The sequence below is a fragment of the Manihot esculenta genome, chromosome 3, assembly GCF_001659605.2.
Source record: "Manihot esculenta cultivar AM560-2 chromosome 3, M.esculenta_v8, whole genome shotgun sequence".
NCBI classification, from domain to species: Eukaryota; Viridiplantae; Streptophyta; class Magnoliopsida; order Malpighiales; family Euphorbiaceae; genus Manihot; species Manihot esculenta.
Genome location: NC_035163.2, coordinates 29,275,994 through 29,295,703, shown reverse-complemented (window position 1 = coordinate 29,295,703; position 19,710 = coordinate 29,275,994). Strand labels below are relative to the sequence as shown.

Here is a 19,710-nt window from a genome sequence, read left to right as displayed (position 1 = left end):
ACATAGTGCTACTTTTAATATTAAATAGAACATGCATGCATATATAAAATTTAAGAAATTATAATAACGAATTATTAGAAACTGCTTAATTATAATATATTTTCTTATTATTTTTGGTCAATCAATTAGAAATGATCACATGCAAGAAAACTGTATCGAAGATGGACAAATCCTAATGTCAAATTCTAGAGTTTTCATGGATGCATGATTTGCCATTTATAAAGCAATTGCCAAGTTGTATTTTTGTTTGGATTTGGACTTCATGTTCATCAACTAATGTGTCTTGGATTACACCCATGAAATGATATAAACTTGGATTTTTTAGCATAAGCTTTTCCTCACAAGGAAACAGCTGAATCGGTTTATGGAAAATTAGGTTAAAATGGTTAGTTGGATTGAAGACAATGACGTGTACTCCACGACAAGGGATGGATGGATTGAAAGAAAAGCTACAAAATTTTTACTGAAAATTAATCTCTTGGATGGTGTCTGTTTCTACCCCACCACACATAATTAAGTTTAAGAGATAATTAAAAATGGTTTAATGGGTGGTCTACACTTCATTAATGTAGAGTTAGTGGATTCCCTTTTCAAACTAATGTTTGATTAAATAGTCTCTTACAAGTGGGTTGTCTCAATGATAACTCAGATACAAGTGGAGAGGCTGCACTTTGAAACAAAAGGGAGAATTTATTTGTTTGTATTCGTCAATCTTACCTAATAAGGATTATTTTAATTAATTATTCAACAAAGGGATTGGAGGGTCCATCAATATTTCAACTTTAGCTTGCATATATCGAGTTTTAACCATGGCTCGTGAATCCATGTGAAGGGGGTCCTCCATGCTCCTCCATCTATTTCTTTTTTCAAATGGGATAATATGAATTCTGTGTCTCTGCTCTATGATGAGTGTGTTTTAGTTTTTCTTTTTTCTAATATTTATAATTAAAGTTTAAATATATATATATATTTAGTCTTAAAAACAAATTAATTATTTAGTATGTTGAAGCATATACACACCTAAAGAAAAAAAAAAATCTCGAAGAAAGAGCTAGTTAATTATGCGTAGAACATCATTGATCTCATCCGTTATGGAGAGAGTATTCTCCCATTCTGCCACCAGATTTTCCATCAAAGAAAAGAAAATTTAATCTCTACTAGGTTCTAAGTGACAGATGTTGCTGATGGTGGGAGGAGTTGTAGAGAGAAGAGCCATGCTGCAAATAGAGGAAGCATGTGGGGGCTGTACAAATCCCCTACCACTCTCACATATTATCCTCCATTTTGGGGAAGTTGCCTTACATAATGACTTGTCTAAAATATATCCCTTTCTTAATTTCCACTTTTTTTAATATAATTATGACCTCACATTATTAAAGGATAATAATATAGAAGGTTAATTAATTACAGTAGGTTTTTTTTTTCCTCCCACCGTGATTGAAGATTAACTTGTTTCTCTTTCATCCATACTTTTTCATTAAGAGATGAAATTGTTAGTAACGTTCAGTACGCTGTGATTTTCGTTTTATATCGACACAAATCGGTACAGAACTACTAAATAATAATTTAATTTGCTAGAGAAAGTTTCAATATCATGTACCATAATTAAAACAAAAAAGCCCTTTGTTTGTTGTTTTTCCCGTTATTATATACATAACATGTTCATGTCTCGAGCAGCAGCAAGCTTCTGTATTTAATTTGAGTTGCTGCTTAAAATGCCAGAATTAAAAACGAATTTCCTGCTATTTTCAATTGACATGAAAGAATAAAGAGAAAAGCCACAACATGTTTTACTAAACACGAATTAATAATAATAAAAAAAGTATATATATGTAGTTAGTAAAAGATCCTATCATGAATCATTTGTTAGTATTTAAGTTGGAAATATAAAAAAATAAATATACAATTTAGGATTCTTTTCTTCTCCATTCTTGATTGTTTATACAATAGACAATTCACTCTCTCTGTCTATTAATTATTTTGTTGAAAACTCTGCGCCACCACCATTATGCAAGTGTGAAGTGGTTGTTCTTTACTAGCCCTAATCTACGAAGATTGAAATCTTCTCTCAGTGATCACCCGATATTTCTCAAATTATATTAATTAGTTTTACTGAAATGCTAAAAGGAAAATAAATACATACCCACTATAGAGTAAAGTGAGATGCAATCCTATTATTAAAAAAAACAAAGAAATTAAAGTTGGTGAATAGGAAGAACTCAAAAACTTTATGAGATTTATCTCTGCACTGCACCAACTATATATATATCTCCAAAGTCTAATCCATCATTTCATCATTTAAATATAACCCACAATCAAAAGCTTGAGCATCAATCTAAGATATATAAACTAAAAAAAGAATTAAATAAGAGTAATTAACAATGAGTAATGGAGCATAAAGAATATTTAAATGGGAGAAACACTAGATGGAAAAATGAATGGTTATTAAACAAGAACAGAAATCATCCTTTTTTTATTGCAAAAACAGACAGGAGAAACCAAGTTTAATATACATTCACAGCCATGATGTCTCTACTTCACAAACTCTCTCTTGATTCTTGTACATTGTACTATTTGCTTTGCAGTAATTTTAAAATCCCTACCTTAATTTGAGTTCAAACACAATAGATGGCTCTTGAAAATCTCCACTTCTCTCTCTCTCTCTATTTAGTAAGGTGGTCGCCCATGAGCCCAAGAGTAAGCATCATGCCCTAACTGACCTCCATTAGGCATTAGATTCGGTGGGATATTATACATCGGCATCGCTGAGGGATCCGGCAGCCCAGCTTGTCCTCCGCTGCTTCCTATAGGTGGTGGTGAGTTACTAGACCCACCTTGGATCTGTTCCTGCCCACCACTGCCAGCAGCTTCCTCTTCATCCTCTAATGGCAATCTTTCATAAGTAGCATTAGCAAATGTTGCTGCAATGACCATCACAGGCCCTGCAGCTATCAGTGAACCCACCACACTTCCTCCGACTACTTGCCCTTGTCCTCCAGCCAGGTACACCGTCAACCCCGTGGCGCCAGGTGGAGCAGGTCCTGGCAAAAACGCCCCTGTTAAGGACAAGATCTCAAACTTACCATGAAGTGCTACTATGGCACCGGGTGCAGCAGGTTGCCTTAGGGTTACGTTGGCTACTGAGCCACTGCCGCTAAGAACACAAACCCCCCGTTGACGCCTCCGGGCAAACTGTGCGACGCTCTCAGCTACATCAGCTCCGCCAACAACTTCCAAGACATGGCTGCGAAGAGCATTAGGGCTGTCTCGGGTGACAAAAATGGGTGGTTTGGCTTTGTTTTTGGATCCAGGAGGGCGGCCTCGGGGTCGTCGAGTGCCAATTTCAACAGCGCCCTCTTTAGGCTCATCACCCGTGTCTCTATCTTCGTCATCGCCGCTCCTGTTACTGGTTTCATTGATGGAGAGCTCCCGGTTAGCTTTGTTGAGGGAAAGTGAATTGGATGAAGAGTCGAGGCCTGGCAGGCCAACTTGCCCAGTCCACCAAGGATTAGCCAGGGTTGAAAATTGAGAGGAAACGAATGGAGAGGTAGAGATGGTGAGGCTTAATTGAGGTTCTTGCAATGGTTGAATTTTGAATTATTGTTTTGTCCCTTTCTGGGAAGGTTTCCTGATCGCAAAGTCAAAGCAAGGGAGAGCAAGAAAACCAAGAATAGTTTGCCGCCCCAATAGGGTTCTTGTGTAGGTTACTATGCTGAGACTTTCACAGATTTTGATGAGAAAGAGAGAGAGAGAGAGAGAGATGAGAAGTTGTAACGAGAGAGAATTAGATGCAATTTCTAGCATGGAATCAGTGACAGAAAAAGAAGAAGCTTTTCACAGGCGAAGATTAATTAGCCCGAAAGATCAACGACCCAGAGAACAAAGAACAGATGCAATTCCCACCATAGAATCAGCTGAGCAGAGAGAGAGAGAAAGAAAGAGAGGGAAACAGAGAGTAATAAACAAAAGAAGTGAGAGAAATGAAAAGTTGATGGCAGTATTAAAAAAAAAAAAGAAAGAAAACACTTTCTCTTTCTCTCTTGAGAAAACAATGGATCAAATATCTAAATTCTAAGTTTGTTTCGTTGAAAGTTGGCTCTTATGTTGTGTTTGATTTAGGAAGCCAATGTTTTTATACATATTTTTTCCTCCTAATATTTACTGACTAGGCACTACTTAGTCATAACAATATGAGCTCATCTTTTAGAGGTCATTGAAATTAGGGTTTTCGTGGGGTCGCGTGAGCGTGGGCATGTGGGGATCACGTCGTTTTCTCTTACCCCAACCCAACATTTCAATATAGATAGAGAGAAAGATACCCATTTGATGAATAAATGGACATGGATGGACCCCTTGCCCTTTGAGCATGCCCAATGCCATTTTTGCTTCTTCTAACCTTTCTATTTCCCAATTTCCTTTGCCTTTTTCACTCTTTAATTCTCTATTATCACTCAACTAGTCCTCTATTAATTCCCATTTGTTTTGTGGGAAATTTCCCCTACATAAGCTTGTCAAAGAATTTTACTACTTTTTTTTTTTTTTAAAATTCTTACATTATAAGAGATTTACTGCTGTTCAAAATCCTACCTAGCTGACCATGAAAACATCAGTTTGCTTGAAATACTCTTAAAAGAAGTATGATAACTCTATGTCTAATTTATTTTTAATTTTAAAAGTAAAATAAAGATTATGATAATTTCATGTTAATGAGCTGATGTAAAATTCGGTTTCAAAATACTGATAGTGGTAACCTCATAGATGCAGTAATAAGTTGGTGAAATTGGAAGCAACAAGGAAATAGAAACCCATTTGTGCATTCACTCTATATATAAATTTTAAAATCGAAAACGTAGTTCTAACTAGAAAACAAGAAGCAACCATAATTGACATTAAGAAAATCTTCTATTGTTTTTGTTGAAAACCCATTTGAGAAGAAATGCTGCAATTTCTTTTTAATCTGAGAGTCCTCTTGCTGTATATGAGATATGGCGTACTTTTGAGAAGGGCACTAACTTGGTAATTGTCAAGAGGTGACCAGCGATGTCAGAATCAATGTTGCATTATGCAACAACTGCGGTCAGCGTTGCGTTTCGCTTTCTAAAAACTTGTGACGATTTTATTGGACTCTTTCACTAACAGCTTTCGGCAAGTGGCAATATTCTCTCCCTCTCTTTTTTTTTTTTTTCCATTTCTTTATATTGTTTTTTTTTTTTTTTCACTAGAACTAATTAATAGGAAACAAGATACAAAGTCAATGCCCTTATATTACAATTCAGCTGCAACCTAAGCTCAATTTAAGCCCAAGGGATCTCTCTCTAAAGTTTTTAGAGAGAAATGTTCTTCATTCCTTAGTTTATTTATTTATTTGAGGAGTGATTTATTTTCCTCTTATTAACTCGATTAAAGTTGTAAATATTTTTTGTATGTTGTTGGTTTTTTTTATTTGTCTTTATTCTCAGTGGCACCTTGTTTATTTGTGTTGTTGGCTTTTTTTTTATTATTTTATATGTGGTGTTCAATAACACTTCTTTTATTTTTCATTATTTAAGTAGCGAGGGAAATGGAGATGGTTTTGTATCGTTATGTTTTTGGTCTGACAATGGAGTCTTTTCCTTTCTTACCATCTTTTTCTTTTTTAGAAATTGCTCCTTTCGATCCTAATATTTAAAACGAGTTGCGATTATGAAAACTTTCTTCCTTTTTGCTTGTTTTCTAGTTTTCCTATAGGATTGAGACACGCACGAGGTAAAGAAGGTTGCCTCGTTTTCATCATCTTCCATTAAGAGGGAAAGAACGGTATAACTGGTCACTAAAAGGACCCAGACTTGAACAAATATTATTGAATCCTAACGAGATATTAGAAACTATTGCATATTAGAACAGAGACTAGGGGCATGTTCAATAACCAATCGACGCGAAGGACGGTGCACTAGAGCCATTATCAAGGAGGGGTAACGTGCTTGCAAGCATCCTCCTTATCAACCATTGAAACCAGAAACTAAACCCTCAACCCATTGTGAGGGACTAAAAACTCTAAAAAAAGACTGGGAATCAAAACAGTAGAACAAGATACAAAAACTAAACTAAAAGACGAGGTCCGTAGGAAAGTTAGTGGCTGAACAATCGAACTGCTCCTGGTGAGACAAATGACATAAAGCGGCTGCTATATAGAGAGAAGTGAGTAGTTTTCTGGTTGGAGACAGAGTAAAAGGTATTCGAAAAGGTAATTTAATTAATACAATTATTTTTTCTCTGAAAAAATATAAAAAAATATTATACAATTTCGCTATTTTTACTTCAGAATATCTCATTGAATTTATGTTAAATTAATATTTTATACTATTATTAATATTGAGTGACAATTTTTAAATATTATTAAAAAATATTTAATAAATAAAATATAATTATTAATTAAAAAATATTTTATGATTTTATCCATTTTTATTTTTAATTATATAATTCAATTTATATTAAAATAATATTTTATGATATAATTTCTACTTCTATATTTGTGTTTGACATTTAAGAATCATCATTTTTTAATTGTGTAATACTATTAGATATTATTTTAATATAAATTAAATTATATATATAAAGTAAAAAATTATTAGCGTCTAAAAATTATTATTTATTAATAATGTAATATTATGTGATATTATAAAATATTATTTTAATATAAATTAATAAAGTGGAAAACTGATAAAATCAGATATATATTTTTATATTAATTATCCAGTAGCATGGGCAGAGAGTTATCTAACAGCCCAAATTCTAATCTTTATAAATAACTTTTAAATTTTTTGTTTTATTGGGTTCAAAATAGTTAATTAGAGTTATTATAATAGTTAGAGTTGGAATAAATTTCTTTTTCGATTTTAATGTCTTTGATGTGGAATACAAATCCCAAGTTTACCGCTTGAACGGGGATGTCACCATTCATCTATCAATTTAAGCAAATTTTAGATTTCAAAGTGGTGTTGAGTTTAGAATAATTAAGAAGAAAACATACAGCTAATATCGCAGTATCATTACATAGATGAAATATAGAGATTTCATTATCAATTTTCCACTAAATGGATATTAATGTAAAGCTTTGGAAAACTACAAAGCAATGCTACTTAAATTGCTCGGCAAGCACTGGCATTTTCTCCATCTTCCGCTAGACCCAATTCCCTCCAGCAAACTAAATAAAACAGAAACCAAGTCCAAAATTGCAATCAGAGAAATATGATAGGCTTAGAGGATGAGAGGAGGGAAGTGGATTGTGAAGGACTGCATGATATCCAACCAAGTTTACTTGTTAGAATTTGCTCAGGCCTGCTTCCAGCCTACCTTCACTCAGATGTGATTCACAGCATATATGCAGCGAAGCAACCTTCTCATCTTCTCAACAACAAGATCAAGTCATCTGTAGCCCCTGGATTAGTTGATTGCAAGCTGTGCATGGCACAACTTTAATTAACCTAATTGCAGATTCAAGAGAAGAAATTCCCGCAAGCTACTTTACGCTCGGACGTATCTTAGGATCCTGCAGAGTAACATCAAAGTCAGATATTCATTTATTTAAGCCATGCATCATCAGAGCAATCTATGTTCCTCTTAATCTATAACTGGTTCACTAAAATGGGTCAACTCACTTGAAACAAACAACAATATTGAAACTCTTTCACTGGCTTTCAATTAGCCTTCTTACCATTGTTGCCTTGAAGATAAAATATTATAAGAACTGGGTATAATCACTTCTATTCAAAACCATAAGGAGGATCTTAACCTAATAAGGTAATATATAGTTAAAAAGGAAACAATGAGAACCCCAGCAAGTATGCATGTCCTTCGACCTGATTTCTTCTCAAATACCTGAATAATAAAAGATTGATATTATTTGGCCTTTTCCAAGCAGCTAAAAAATGAATCATAGTAAACATAACGGTAAAAAAAAAAGGGTAAATCTAGTTTACATACCATTTTGAATCGATCCATGGTTCCTGACATTATACCCCTTGATACGTCCATATTGTTTCCCTGATTTTAAAATAAAGTCTAATAAACTGAAGTTTTCACTCAATTCAGCACTGTCAAAATGAAGAAAATTTAAGCTGTGTAGAAAGATAATATTTATTGTTGTTGTTTCACAATAGAGATTACAACCTATTTATACATGAGAGATGGTATCTAAACAGGAAAGAAAATCAAGCTTATGATTATACAATCCCTAAGATTAAGCAACTGACCCATCTATCAATATTTATCTCCTATATTAACATATTTACTTTCTATAACTTATAACACTCCCCCTCAAGTTGGATCATAAATGTTAATCATGCCCGACTTGTTACATATATAATCAACTCGAGTCCCATTTAGAACTTTAGTGAAAATATCTCCTAATTGTTCTCCAGTTCGGATATGTACTGTTGATATTATCTAACGTTGGACCTTTTCACGAACAAAATGACAATCAATTTCGATGTGTTTAGTCCTCTTGTGAAATACTGGATTGGAGGCAATGTGGATAGCTGCTTGATTATCACACCACAACTTAGCAGGCATCGAATTTGTGAACCCAACTTCTTCCAACAATTGACGTACCCACAAGATTTCACAAACGGCTTGTGCCATGGCTCGATATTCAGATTCAGCACTAAAACGGGAGACCACATTTTGCTTCTTACTTTTCCATGAGACCAAGTTACCTCCCACAAAAACACAATACCCAGTGGTTGACCTCCTATCAACTTTCGAGCCTGCCCAATCAGCATCAGAAAAGCATTCAATATTTGAATGCCCATGGTTACCATAGATTAGGCCTCGCCCTAGGGCCCTTTAAGGTAACAAAGAATCTGTCCCAGAGCATCCCACTGGGCAACAGTAGGAGAAGACATAAACTGACTTACCACACTCACTGAATATGCAATATCAGGACGAGTCACCGTCAAATAATTCAGCTTGCCAACTAATCTTCTATACCTTTCAGGATCTGCAAATAGCTCACTGTCTTCTGTGGTAAGTTGAAGGTTAGAGGTCATTGGGGCACTACAAGGCTTAGCACTCAATTTTCCTGTTTTTGCCAACAAATCAAGAACATATTTTCTTTGAAATAAGAATATGTCTTTCTTACACCGCATAACTTCGATTCCCAAGAAATATTTCAAGGAACCCAAATCCTTTGTATGAAACTATGTTTTAAGAAATTCTTTTAAGGATGTGATGCCATCAATGTCACTTCATGTAATAACGATATCATCCACATATACTACAAGCAGAATTACTCAACTATCAGAATTTCTATAAAACACTGAGTGATCACACTTACTCATCTTCATTCCAAACTGTTGGACCACCTCACTAAACCTGCCAAACCATGCCTGACTACTCTGTTTCAAGCCATAAAGGGATTTTCGAAGTCTACAAACCTTACCTGACTCCCCCTGAGCAACAAAACCAGGTGGTTGCTCAATATAAACCTCCTCCTGAAGATTACTATGAAGAAAAGCATTTTTAATATCTAGTTGATGCAAAGGCCAATCATGAGTAGTCGCCAAGGAAATAAACAATCGGACAGATGCGAGCTTGGCAACTGGGGAGAATGTATCAGAATAGTCAACTCCATAAGTTTATGCATAACCTTTGGCCACTAAACGGGCCTTGAGGCGAGCAATAGATCCATCAGGGTTTACTTTCACTGCAAACACCCATTTGCACCCAATAGCCCGCTTTCCTGGGGGCACAGACATCAACTCCCAAGTACTATTAGTGTCAAGGGTCATCATTTCCTCTTCCATTGCAGCACGCCAACCAGGATGGGACAAAGCTTCAATAACAGTTTTGGAAATTGAAATAGAATCTAAAGCAGTGACAAAACAACGAGAAAAGGAGGATAATTGATCATAAGAGACACAAGATGAAATAGGATAAATGCAAGTACGTTTACCTTTGCGAAGAGCAATGGGCAAATCCAAATCAGACAGTGAAGGATCAGTGGGAGCAGAATCGGTCGATGAAGAAGCGGGTAGCGGAACGGAGTCAGAGTCCTCTAAGCGTCTCGAATACACATGAAGGATGGGAGGGCGACCTGGCACATGAGCGAAAGATATAGGAGTAGTCTGAGGAGACAGAGAGCGAACAATGTATAACAAGAGGTCATCTTCCTCCTCCTGGGTGTTATAAACAGATGATGGCGGAAAAAAATGGAGTGGACTCAAAAAATATTACATCCACAGATACAAGCTACCGATTCAGATCAGGAGAAAAACAACGATACCCTTTCTGACGTCGAGAGTAGCCAAGGAAGATACATTTGAGTGATTTGGGATCCATTTAGTAACCTGTGGACGAACATCACGAACAAAACAAGTAAAACCAAAGATACGTGGCTCAATAGGAAACAAAGATTTAGTGGGAAACAAAATGTTATAAGGGATATCACCATGAAGGATGGAGGAAGGTATGCGATTGATCAAAAAACAAGCAGTGGATACAGTATCAGCCCAAAAACATTTAGGTACCTTCATTTGGAATAAGAGGGCTCTAGCTACTTCAACAAGATGTCGATTTTTTCTTTCAGCAACTCAATTTTGTGAAGGAGTGACAACACAAGAGGACTGATGAAAATTCCCTTTTTGTAACAAATAAGATTGAAATTCCTCAAAGAGATACTTTTTAGCATTATCACTTTGCAATATACGAATGGAAGTATTGAATTGTGTTTAGATTTCAGCATAAAATGCACAAAAAATAGAAAATAATTCTGAACGACACTTCATTAAGAATAACCAAGTAGTACGAGAGAAATCATCAACAAAAGTAACAAAATACTTAAAGCCAGACTTAGACACAACAGGACAAGGACCCCAAACATCTGAATGGACTAACTCAAAGGGGGACGAAGCCCGTTTATTAGCTCGAGACAGTGTAGGTAAACGATGATGTTTGACAAATTGACAAGACTCACAATCTAGAATAGACAAAGAATGAAACTGTGGATATAACTTCTTTAAAGCCGAGAGAGAAGGATGCCTCAAACGACAATGAACATCAAAAGGTGTTAAACGCGTGGAGCATACCAGAGATCGAGGAGATCGAGGTAGTTGCTGATCCAAGACGTAAAGACCCTCTAACTCACTCCCTCTATCAATAATCTGCTTCGTCGAAAGATCCTGAAAAACACAGTGATCAGGAAAGAATGAGACAGAATAATTCAATGCACGAGTGAGTTTACTCACGGAAAGCAAATTAAATGCGAACTTAGGGAGACATAACACAGAGGATACAGAAAGAGAAGGGGTTAAGTTGACATGACCAGAACCCATGACAGAAGATTTAGTGCCATCAGCAAGAGTAACATAAGAAGGCGATGTATGAGATTCAAGATTGGACAAAAGGGTAGAATTACCTGACATATGATCGGTAGCACCAGAATCAATAACCCATTTGAAGGATGAAGACACAAGACATGCAGTAGAATTACCTGACTCGGCAATTGCAGTGATAGAGGAGGAATTAGAGGATTTTAGAGATGTCTGGTATTGGATGAATTGTGCATACTCATCTGCAGATATCAAAATTCCCTGATCAGAAGATCCATTCAATTTGTGTTCCGTGATTTTAGTGATCATAGGAATCACATCAGTTACGGTGGTGGTTTTAACTTCAGCCATAAGGACAACCAACCCAAAACAATAGCAACAAAAGAAACACATAATCAGAAAACAGTACCCGGCGTGAACAGTACCGATGAACAGTACCACGTGAACAATATCGATGAACAGTATCCGTGAACAGTACCGATGAACAGTACCCCCCGAATATGAATAGTACCTAAAACACCTCCACCCAACACCCGAACGACAAACAAACCTCAGATCTGACAAGGGAATGGTGTGGCGACTCCGGCGATGGTGAGATCCAAATATTACCCTTTATGGGTAACCCAAATGAACAGAACCCTAAGTCTCTAAAAAAAAATTTTAAAACTTGACGAGAGAAAAAATTAAATCTCTACGAGAATGGTTTTGATACAATGTAGAAAGATAATATTTATTGTTGTTGTTTCATAATAGAGATTACAACCTATTTATACATGAGAGACGGTATCTAAACAGGAAGGAAAATCAAGCATATGATTATACAATCCCTAAGATTAAGCAACTGACCCATCTATCAATATTTACTTCCTATATTAACATATTTACTTTCTATAACTTATAACAAGTTGCATACCATTCGATCAAGCAAATGATTATGATTCTTCACTTCCTCATGTATGTCACCTGTTAACTGCGTAGAAGAATTGCACGTCATGAGTTACTTCAAAATGATAACAGAGATTTATAAATCACCAGAAAAATTCATGCCACAGCCTTTCTACATTTCCTCTCAGCAAAACATTTATAATACATCAAACATATACACTAATTTAGTTCCCCATGTGTTTAACGGTATAACTTCTGGTGTTATGCAAATGGAAGAATGCAGCAGAAACCACGTCATATGCACATGAATTATCACAAAATGAGATTTGGAAACAGCTTAAGAGAACTGAAGTATGAATATATGGAATCTGAAAAGGCAAAAGACTAGTGAGGCAAGCCATGTGCATGACACAAATGATAACTGTTTTAGGGTCACTTCTAACTGTTCCATGTTCCATCACTCAGCTCCATGTAAGAATTCATTGAAGAATCTGATCTGTGCTCTTTGGTACCTAAGAATTATGAAAATTCACTACATGCTTGACAGCATAAACATACAGCTGTTTTCAAGAACTCTAATAGACAAAAACTTTCTAAATATAGAGCAGTGCTTTGTGTAGAAGATAATCTCAAATACAGGTTAAGGGATTCATAAGGAATTGTTTGATGATTAGATTTGGGACTTCCCAGTTAAGATCCCAGAATGTCATCGCCATTAGATGACAATGAGGGGGTTTAGACACGGATAGTTACCCCCCTGCCCCAACCCCAAAACACAAAAACCAAATTAAATTAAAAAAAGAAAGGGTGATGACCAGAAGGCCTCCAATTCAATGGCATCCGATGTGCAGGTTTTAAGTCATGCGCATCACCAATAGAAACCTCAGTCATATCCACCGGTAGAAAACATGTGAAGATGCATCTGCTATTGCTCTAAATATGATGATTACATTGTACTGTGTACCCTGAGTCTACAATACTCGATATATAACGACGACAAAATTTTAAATATGTCAACAAAAGTATTGCACATAGCATCAGCATGTATTACCTGTGCACATTTCAGGTTTCTAAAAACAACTTGAATAATCTAAATTGAGGCTTTTGCAGACCACTAGTTGCAAACTAAATGCTAATTTAAATTTAAGCATTGGAGGTTCTCAATTCTGGCACTTACTCTCTTCAGGAAAATAACTCTGTCTTGCAAACAGTCCATGTCTTTATCATTGTCGTGATCATTAATATCATGGGAATATGAAGAAGAGGCCCTAAGGCCACCTTCTTCAAGGCCATCATCAAATATAGCTGAGCTTGAATTGCGGATATCCCTGCCATGATTTTGCAAAATGGATGAACAAATAAGACAAAATCACATTAATTACTTATCAGGTTTATCACTCCACATAACATAACAAGAAAGAAAAATCCGTTTCAGCTGTTCGAATAGAGATCGAGAGGGAAAAGCAAAGGGTCAAACATTGCAAAGCATTGAAAAATAAGCAATATACTCTTGGATTAAAGACAAATTCATATAGTAACCTAAAATCAAACAACAATATGAGATCAACCCAGAAAGGAACTTCACTTAACCATATGAAACTGATGAAAGATCTAAAACAATCATAAGATATTAAGGTTTAGCAAACAATGCATTTTTACACAAATTAAACTCATATCCGATAAAATAATCTAAACAAATAAAACAGAAGTTTATACAAATAATGTAGCAGCAAAAAGGGAAAATTTCAACCGTGTAAAATTGAAAACATAATGCGGCTTATTAGAGATGTGCTTTAACTAACCTTCTGTAATTCATGGTTTGCGACAATCACTGATTCTGAGCTGGTTTCTGCTTATAGATGATAAGTTTGGATGTGGGTGTTTGGTTGATGATAAAGCGTGGGAAATATGCCTGCGAGTCCGCGACAGCAGTTTCCTGAATCGTGCGGGAATCTGGGAAACATAGTGTGGGTTGAGCAAAATGTGGTGGGCCATTTACAGAACAAAGCCCAATAAGGCGCAACAAATTTCTATCCAGTTAACGGATGCCCAGGGGATTATCCATAATCAAGATGCTAATTTTTTTTTCTAAAGGATAATAGGTACGTCAACTCGAAACCAGCAAATATATTTAATTATCGAAACAAATTAAATTAGATGAGTGACATTACAACTTCATATTTCTAAATTTGGTATGCCATAAGCATACTTTAAAAAAAAAAAGACTTTTACACAAGTTATGTTGTTTGAGACTTATGAGGAGATAGTTGTCTCTGCTTTGAATGGCTTCACTGAACAAAGAAAAAGAAAAGAAAATGAAAGAACTCACCCAGCTCAGCTTTATCATGTGATCCTATTTATGATTGAAGTGACATGAAGAGAGTATGAAAGGGAGGATTCTTTAATGCAATTCAGCTACTTGTGCATGCGAGAAAATTTTACTATATTCGATAGAATCCATATTCATCTATTTGGGTCCATGTAAATCATATTCATCTAAAAATTTGAGAGGTAAACAGATAAACAGATTCATGTGTATTTATATGTATCCAACCACACAAATGGGTCTAAGAAGCTCTTTTATTATCACTCTTCTACCAACTGCTACACGTTTAATGCCCCATGATGGCACCTACTTGCTCATCGCCATGAAACTTGAAAATGGTGAAATTGTCAACTTTTGCTGTCCAATGGAACTGCAAACACAGATCTTGTCCATCCAAGGAGATGGGTGAAAGTTTGTTGCTTCCATCATTTACCTATTAACTCAATCCAGTTGAAACCCACGACAACTGGTGCTGCATCACATACATCTTCCAGCTCCTAGCAGATTAAGAAATATAATGTACGACAACATGGGTCCCTAGATTCTCATCTCATATTTAAGAAATATAATGCTGTTTTCAAATTTAGGAAGCAATAAAGAATTAAGACATAACAGAATCATCTGCCATGTACAGGTATCCACACAAGAGTATTTTGGTTCATTTCAGAAAGTAACATATTGTGAATGTACAAACCCAAAATTATGTTTTAATGTGTAGACGTAAGATCAGCATATAGACATGCACTTGCCAGTGCAAAAGTCGCGCATAATAGGTGTCAGATTCCCACTAGTTCATGTCTAAAAACACTTTTTATCAGACAGTTCCGGTCGCAATTCAGATGTCAATTCACTGGGCCTTTGGTTATAGCGGCTGCTGGGAATGGATTTATCAGAGGAGTGCTCAAACCTAATGATGGCAGTCCATTGCATGCTTTATTAACTCCAGGAATAATCAGACATCTTCACATGCTTTTACGACAGCATCCTCATGAAATGCTTCTTCATAAATCAACTGCTTGGGATTTGTGAAGTTTTCCCGAGTAATTTAGCGTACACTGGACTAAAAGTATCAAAAAGTGAAAATTGTACAGAGAAATATGCACACTTTACAGAAAAAATACTTATTGATTCTCCATAAATAATTGAATTCATGTACTTCAAACGTCAAAACTTTCCAACTCCTGGAAGAGAAGTACATTGATCAACTCAGGTCCTCAACAATACAAGGCATCAGTTTGCAATTCGCAAAGCTAAGATATTCATCCTGTTGAACTGTTGTAAGTGTCTTCATACAAGTATCAGGAGTCTCCCAACTACACTTTACAAACTTCTCCATTTATCTAAACTCAGCATCGAAATTAATCAACAAAAGCAGATCGGCACTGCATTTGCCATTGCATACAGTCTTCAAAATCAAAGCTACTTGCACAGTCAAAAAGAGCATTTTGCTGATGTTCATAACGACATATGTAATTCAATCCACCAAGAAGCTCACAGATTGCAGCTTCTGTCTTTCCCCTGTCAGCAAAATACAATGTTTGAAGCAGCAGAACGTTTGTCCGTTTGAGAATTTGATGCTGCTCAAAATTACGTTCACTTTGCCATCTGATCATGTTATGTGCCAATGGAGCAAGCCACCTTAAAATCCCATCAAGAGTTTCTTTCCAATCATGTGCAAGCAGAGCATCATATATAGCCAGGCCCTTCACATAAGACTTGAGATTAGTCCTCAGACACATTCTTAAGCTTGTTGGTAACATCTGATACAAATCGTCCCTGGCTTCGTCACCAACTAAATGGGGATAGCGAAGCAGCTTCTCTATAACTATGATCACATTTGCATAACGCAATGCAAGTGCAGATCCTCCCACAGTAGAAGTTGAAGCATGCAATGTTAACCTAGCTTGTCTATGATCTCCACTGAAAGAGAAGCCACTTAGGATTTGATCAGAACAAGCTGAAATGAGTGGGTTCTCGCTCTTCATGCTACCATTACCAAAGCTACAGCAACCAGAAATTTGGCTACGCCGGTCTTCATTATCAATAACATCACCCTCATCATTATCCAATTTAGAAGCTGAACTACTCAAATTCAGGCAATTCACGAATAGCCTTCGAGGACTAGTCCCACATGGAAAAATGGTTTCTTCAGTTCGAAATAATAATTCTTCACATCTCCGTGAATCAGTTCTGGACTTAACACTCGTCTCTCTTTTCAGCATCACTGGTTTCTCAGTGGATCCCGATTGAAAACCATTGCTACTTTTCCTGCTTATAGCCCGTCTCAGATGTCCTGAAATCATTATCTGACCAGAAAACTCCCCAAAATCACCCTTCACAGAAGTGGAAGAACCAATCTCTCCATTAGTCCAAAAGCTCTCCTTCCTCAACGCAGATTCCCCTAACACCTCACAAATCCTTGCATAAATAGTACAAACTGTCCTCGCTAACAACTCCACAACCTTATCATAAGTCTGGTTCCAAAGCGAAATCTCCTTAAGATGCTTAACATCCTGCTTCTGCCAAATAAGCTTTTGCTCAAAAGCTCTGCGACTCTCCTCGTGCTGGTTCTGCTGGAACTTCTTGGTAGCCTGCTCCAGTTCATTTAACACCTCCATTTCCGCGAACAAATTAGAGGTTGAATTAACATACCTCTCCATTTTCTTAACCATTCCCTCCATATCCTTAACTAAAAATCCCAAATGCTTCACATCAATGATCCCACTCGCTATATCTCCATAAACATGCTCAAAACCCTGCAAAGCAGGCTCAGAACACTTCTTGCCAAGCCTAGAAACAACAGTAGCGACCCGGCTGAGGTCATCGAGCTTCTCAGACAAAGCAAGCTGGAGAAGGTAAGTTTCATCAGTGGAAACTAAGTTGTTAACCCCCTCAGATTTCAAGATCTCGGCTTTAAGCTTGGAGACCTCGGAATCGGTGAGGGATTTATGGAGGTTTACAGTTTTGGACATGACATTAGCAACTTCAAAAGAAAGGATGCCGATAGTTTCTCTTGGTTTGGTATCGGGTCTTTTTGGGTTCTTCTTCTTATAAGGTTCGAGGAGTGCGTGCTTGATATTGGCACTTACCTGATTACCCATCTTCAGTATCCAGGCTTCAGCCACCATTTCGGCTCCGAGTTGCCGAAGACCTGAAAAGACTTTGGTTTGCAAATTCTACCACCCAATTCAAAATAAAAGAACAAATAGAAATACAGAGTGAAGAGCAGAGGTATCCATTAAAAAGAGAAGCGAGAAATGGGTTTCCGCAGAGAAGAAGAAGGGGATGAAATTGGAAGATACAGAGAAGAATAGAGTTGAAGGATGCGCATGGGGAACATAAGAGAACGGCGCATGGCGGTGCAACAGAGAGAGAGAGAGATTGTGATTTTATAATTTGGAAGGAAACAGATCAGTGTGTTTTTTCCAAAAAGAAAAGCTTGAAATTGGTGTGGCACTGTGGCCTGCAAGATTTTCATAGCTTGCCCCTGTTGCCATGAATTTCAATATTTGTAAGCGGACGGACACCATTAACCAGAGAACGAAGTGTTTTTTTGTTTTTTTGTTTTTTTTTTTTTTTCAGTTGAGAAGTTGACTTTAGTTGAAACTGGAACTTTTTTTTTTAATACCTATTAAAAAGATTGACATGCTTTTACTATAAAATTTTAAAATTAGTTTTTAATTAACTTTATAAAAACTTATATTTACAAATTATAATTTTTTTTAAAAAAATTATTAGAATGTGTAAAATTCAATATAAATATTTACTTTAAATATTGTTTAATTTATCTTTATATAAAAAATAGGAACATATAATAAATTAATCAGTTTAATATGGAGAAGGTCAATCATACAGCACAAATTTCGCATTGGATTAAGGGAAGAAAATTATTCTCCCTAATGATCAATTAGCATTAGTAGGCTATTAATTTAAATGATATTAAATAATGGCATACTTTTGAAAAATCATTTGTTTTTCTTCTTTTTTTCTTTGTGAAATGATGATTTTGTTTTACATGAGAATAATACTTTTGGGTCAAAACTACTAAAAATTCAAAGCAGTTTGACTTGAAATTTCACATGATGATAAGACAACCACACACTGGAAATTTTCAACTTCATATCAATAATTGTTGGATTTTGCTTTATTGGGTAAAATTTTCAATGTGCTAGTTTTGCTAACCCTTTGCTATTCTTCTTTTTCTGGATATCGAAGAGCAATTTTGTTTAAAAAATGATTATTCGCCTCTGATCGGCAACAAATGTAAAAATAATATTTAATATTTTAATTTAATTAAAATAATAATATTTAAAAATTAAGCAAGTAGTTAACTTTTATTAAAAAGAAAAATCGACTATCAAAATAATCAATGTTACTAAATAGATCTTCCACTCTTATAGTTGAATTTTAATAAAATGGAAGGCAGAAGTAGTCAAAAGTTAAAACCGTTGTGACTTAGTTTCTTTATCAATTAATAAGGGGTTTAGAGAGCAGGCAGATGGACAATTTTGGCAACATAAGAAATTCAAAAACAACCATATAATAATGGCAAAGGAAAATAAAACCAACCCATCTCACAGCTTTTTCTAGATTCTAGACTATGGGCTTGGTATTCTTCACTGAGATTTGTTCACTGCAAGTATAATCACATCATATATTATATTGGATGAGATGTGCTAGATTAATAAAATAAAAATTACCTTAATGCTTTGAACGCTGTTGCTTATGAAATATGAGCAAGGTATTACTTAATGGATTAAGATAATTTGATAATTTGAATGGTAATTTTCACTGTTTAATGTTTATGAGATAGATTATATGAATAAATTGTATATATTTCATTAAGATTTGGATTTATCATTGATAATTAAGATCACATCAATTTTATAATATTTATTTCATCTTTAATTATAATGAATAGGAAACACTTCTCTTATCCTCAGTCATCCATTGAATCTAGTCAACAGTTACCTATTAGGTAAAAAAAGATAAAAATTGAGTGATTTTAAAGAAGGGGAAGCTTAAATTGGGAACTTTATAAATTAAAGGTGGGAAAAGGTGCAGAGCCAGAGGGATTAAACTTTAAAGGACCAACCTTTTTCACTTTGGCTGTGCCTAGCATTTTGTGCTATTTTTGGCTTTGTAAATGTCAGTTTGCTGTTTGCCTTTGGCTCATCCTCTCTTTTATTTTAT

General features: G+C 35.6%; 3 protein-coding genes across 8 annotated transcripts; all 3 read right to left on the bottom strand.

The window, feature by feature from the left end:
* Positions 1–2,445: 2,445 nt before the first annotated feature.
* On the bottom strand, positions 2,446–3,594 carry LOC110610841 (AT-hook motif nuclear-localized protein 20; the record flags this gene model as incomplete). Its single annotated transcript, XM_021750915.2, has 1 exon — positions 2,446–3,594. A coding segment is annotated over one exon (927 nt), but the record flags the coding sequence as incomplete, so codon positions are not given.
* A 3,383-nt stretch (positions 3,595–6,977) lies between these two features.
* Positions 6,978–15,451, bottom strand: LOC110612302 (bet1-like SNARE 1-1). 6 transcript variants are annotated; one of them, XR_006350110.1, is made up of 7 exons: positions 13,994–15,451; positions 13,369–13,519; positions 12,220–12,276; positions 11,064–11,156; positions 7,963–8,022; positions 7,694–7,857; positions 6,978–7,528 (listed from the first exon to the last, which is right to left on the bottom strand). XR_006350110.1 is itself a non-coding variant. In XM_043954515.1 (7 exons), exons 1-7 carry the CDS (start codon positions 14,005–14,007, stop codon positions 7,504–7,506), a joined length of 486 nt encoding a protein of 161 aa, XP_043810450.1. In that variant the 5' UTR covers positions 14,008–15,451; the 3' UTR covers positions 6,978–7,503. The 6 variants fall into 6 exon arrangements, 3 of the variants coding, with proteins under 3 accessions (XP_043810450.1, XP_043810452.1, XP_043810451.1); XM_043954515.1 differs by having other exon boundaries at positions 7,772–7,857; XR_006350112.1 differs by lacking the exon at positions 6,978–7,528 and adding an exon at positions 9,932–10,072 and having other exon boundaries at positions 7,813–7,857.
* Positions 15,452–15,584: 133 nt separating this feature from the next.
* On the bottom strand, positions 15,585–18,074 carry LOC110610897 (protein PSK SIMULATOR 1). The gene has a single exon (XM_021750969.2). The coding sequence runs from the start codon at positions 17,643–17,645 to the stop codon at positions 15,876–15,878; it is 1,770 nt and encodes a 589-aa protein (XP_021606661.1). The 5' UTR covers positions 17,646–18,074; the 3' UTR covers positions 15,585–15,875.
* Between the last annotated feature and the right edge of the window lie 1,636 nt (positions 18,075–19,710).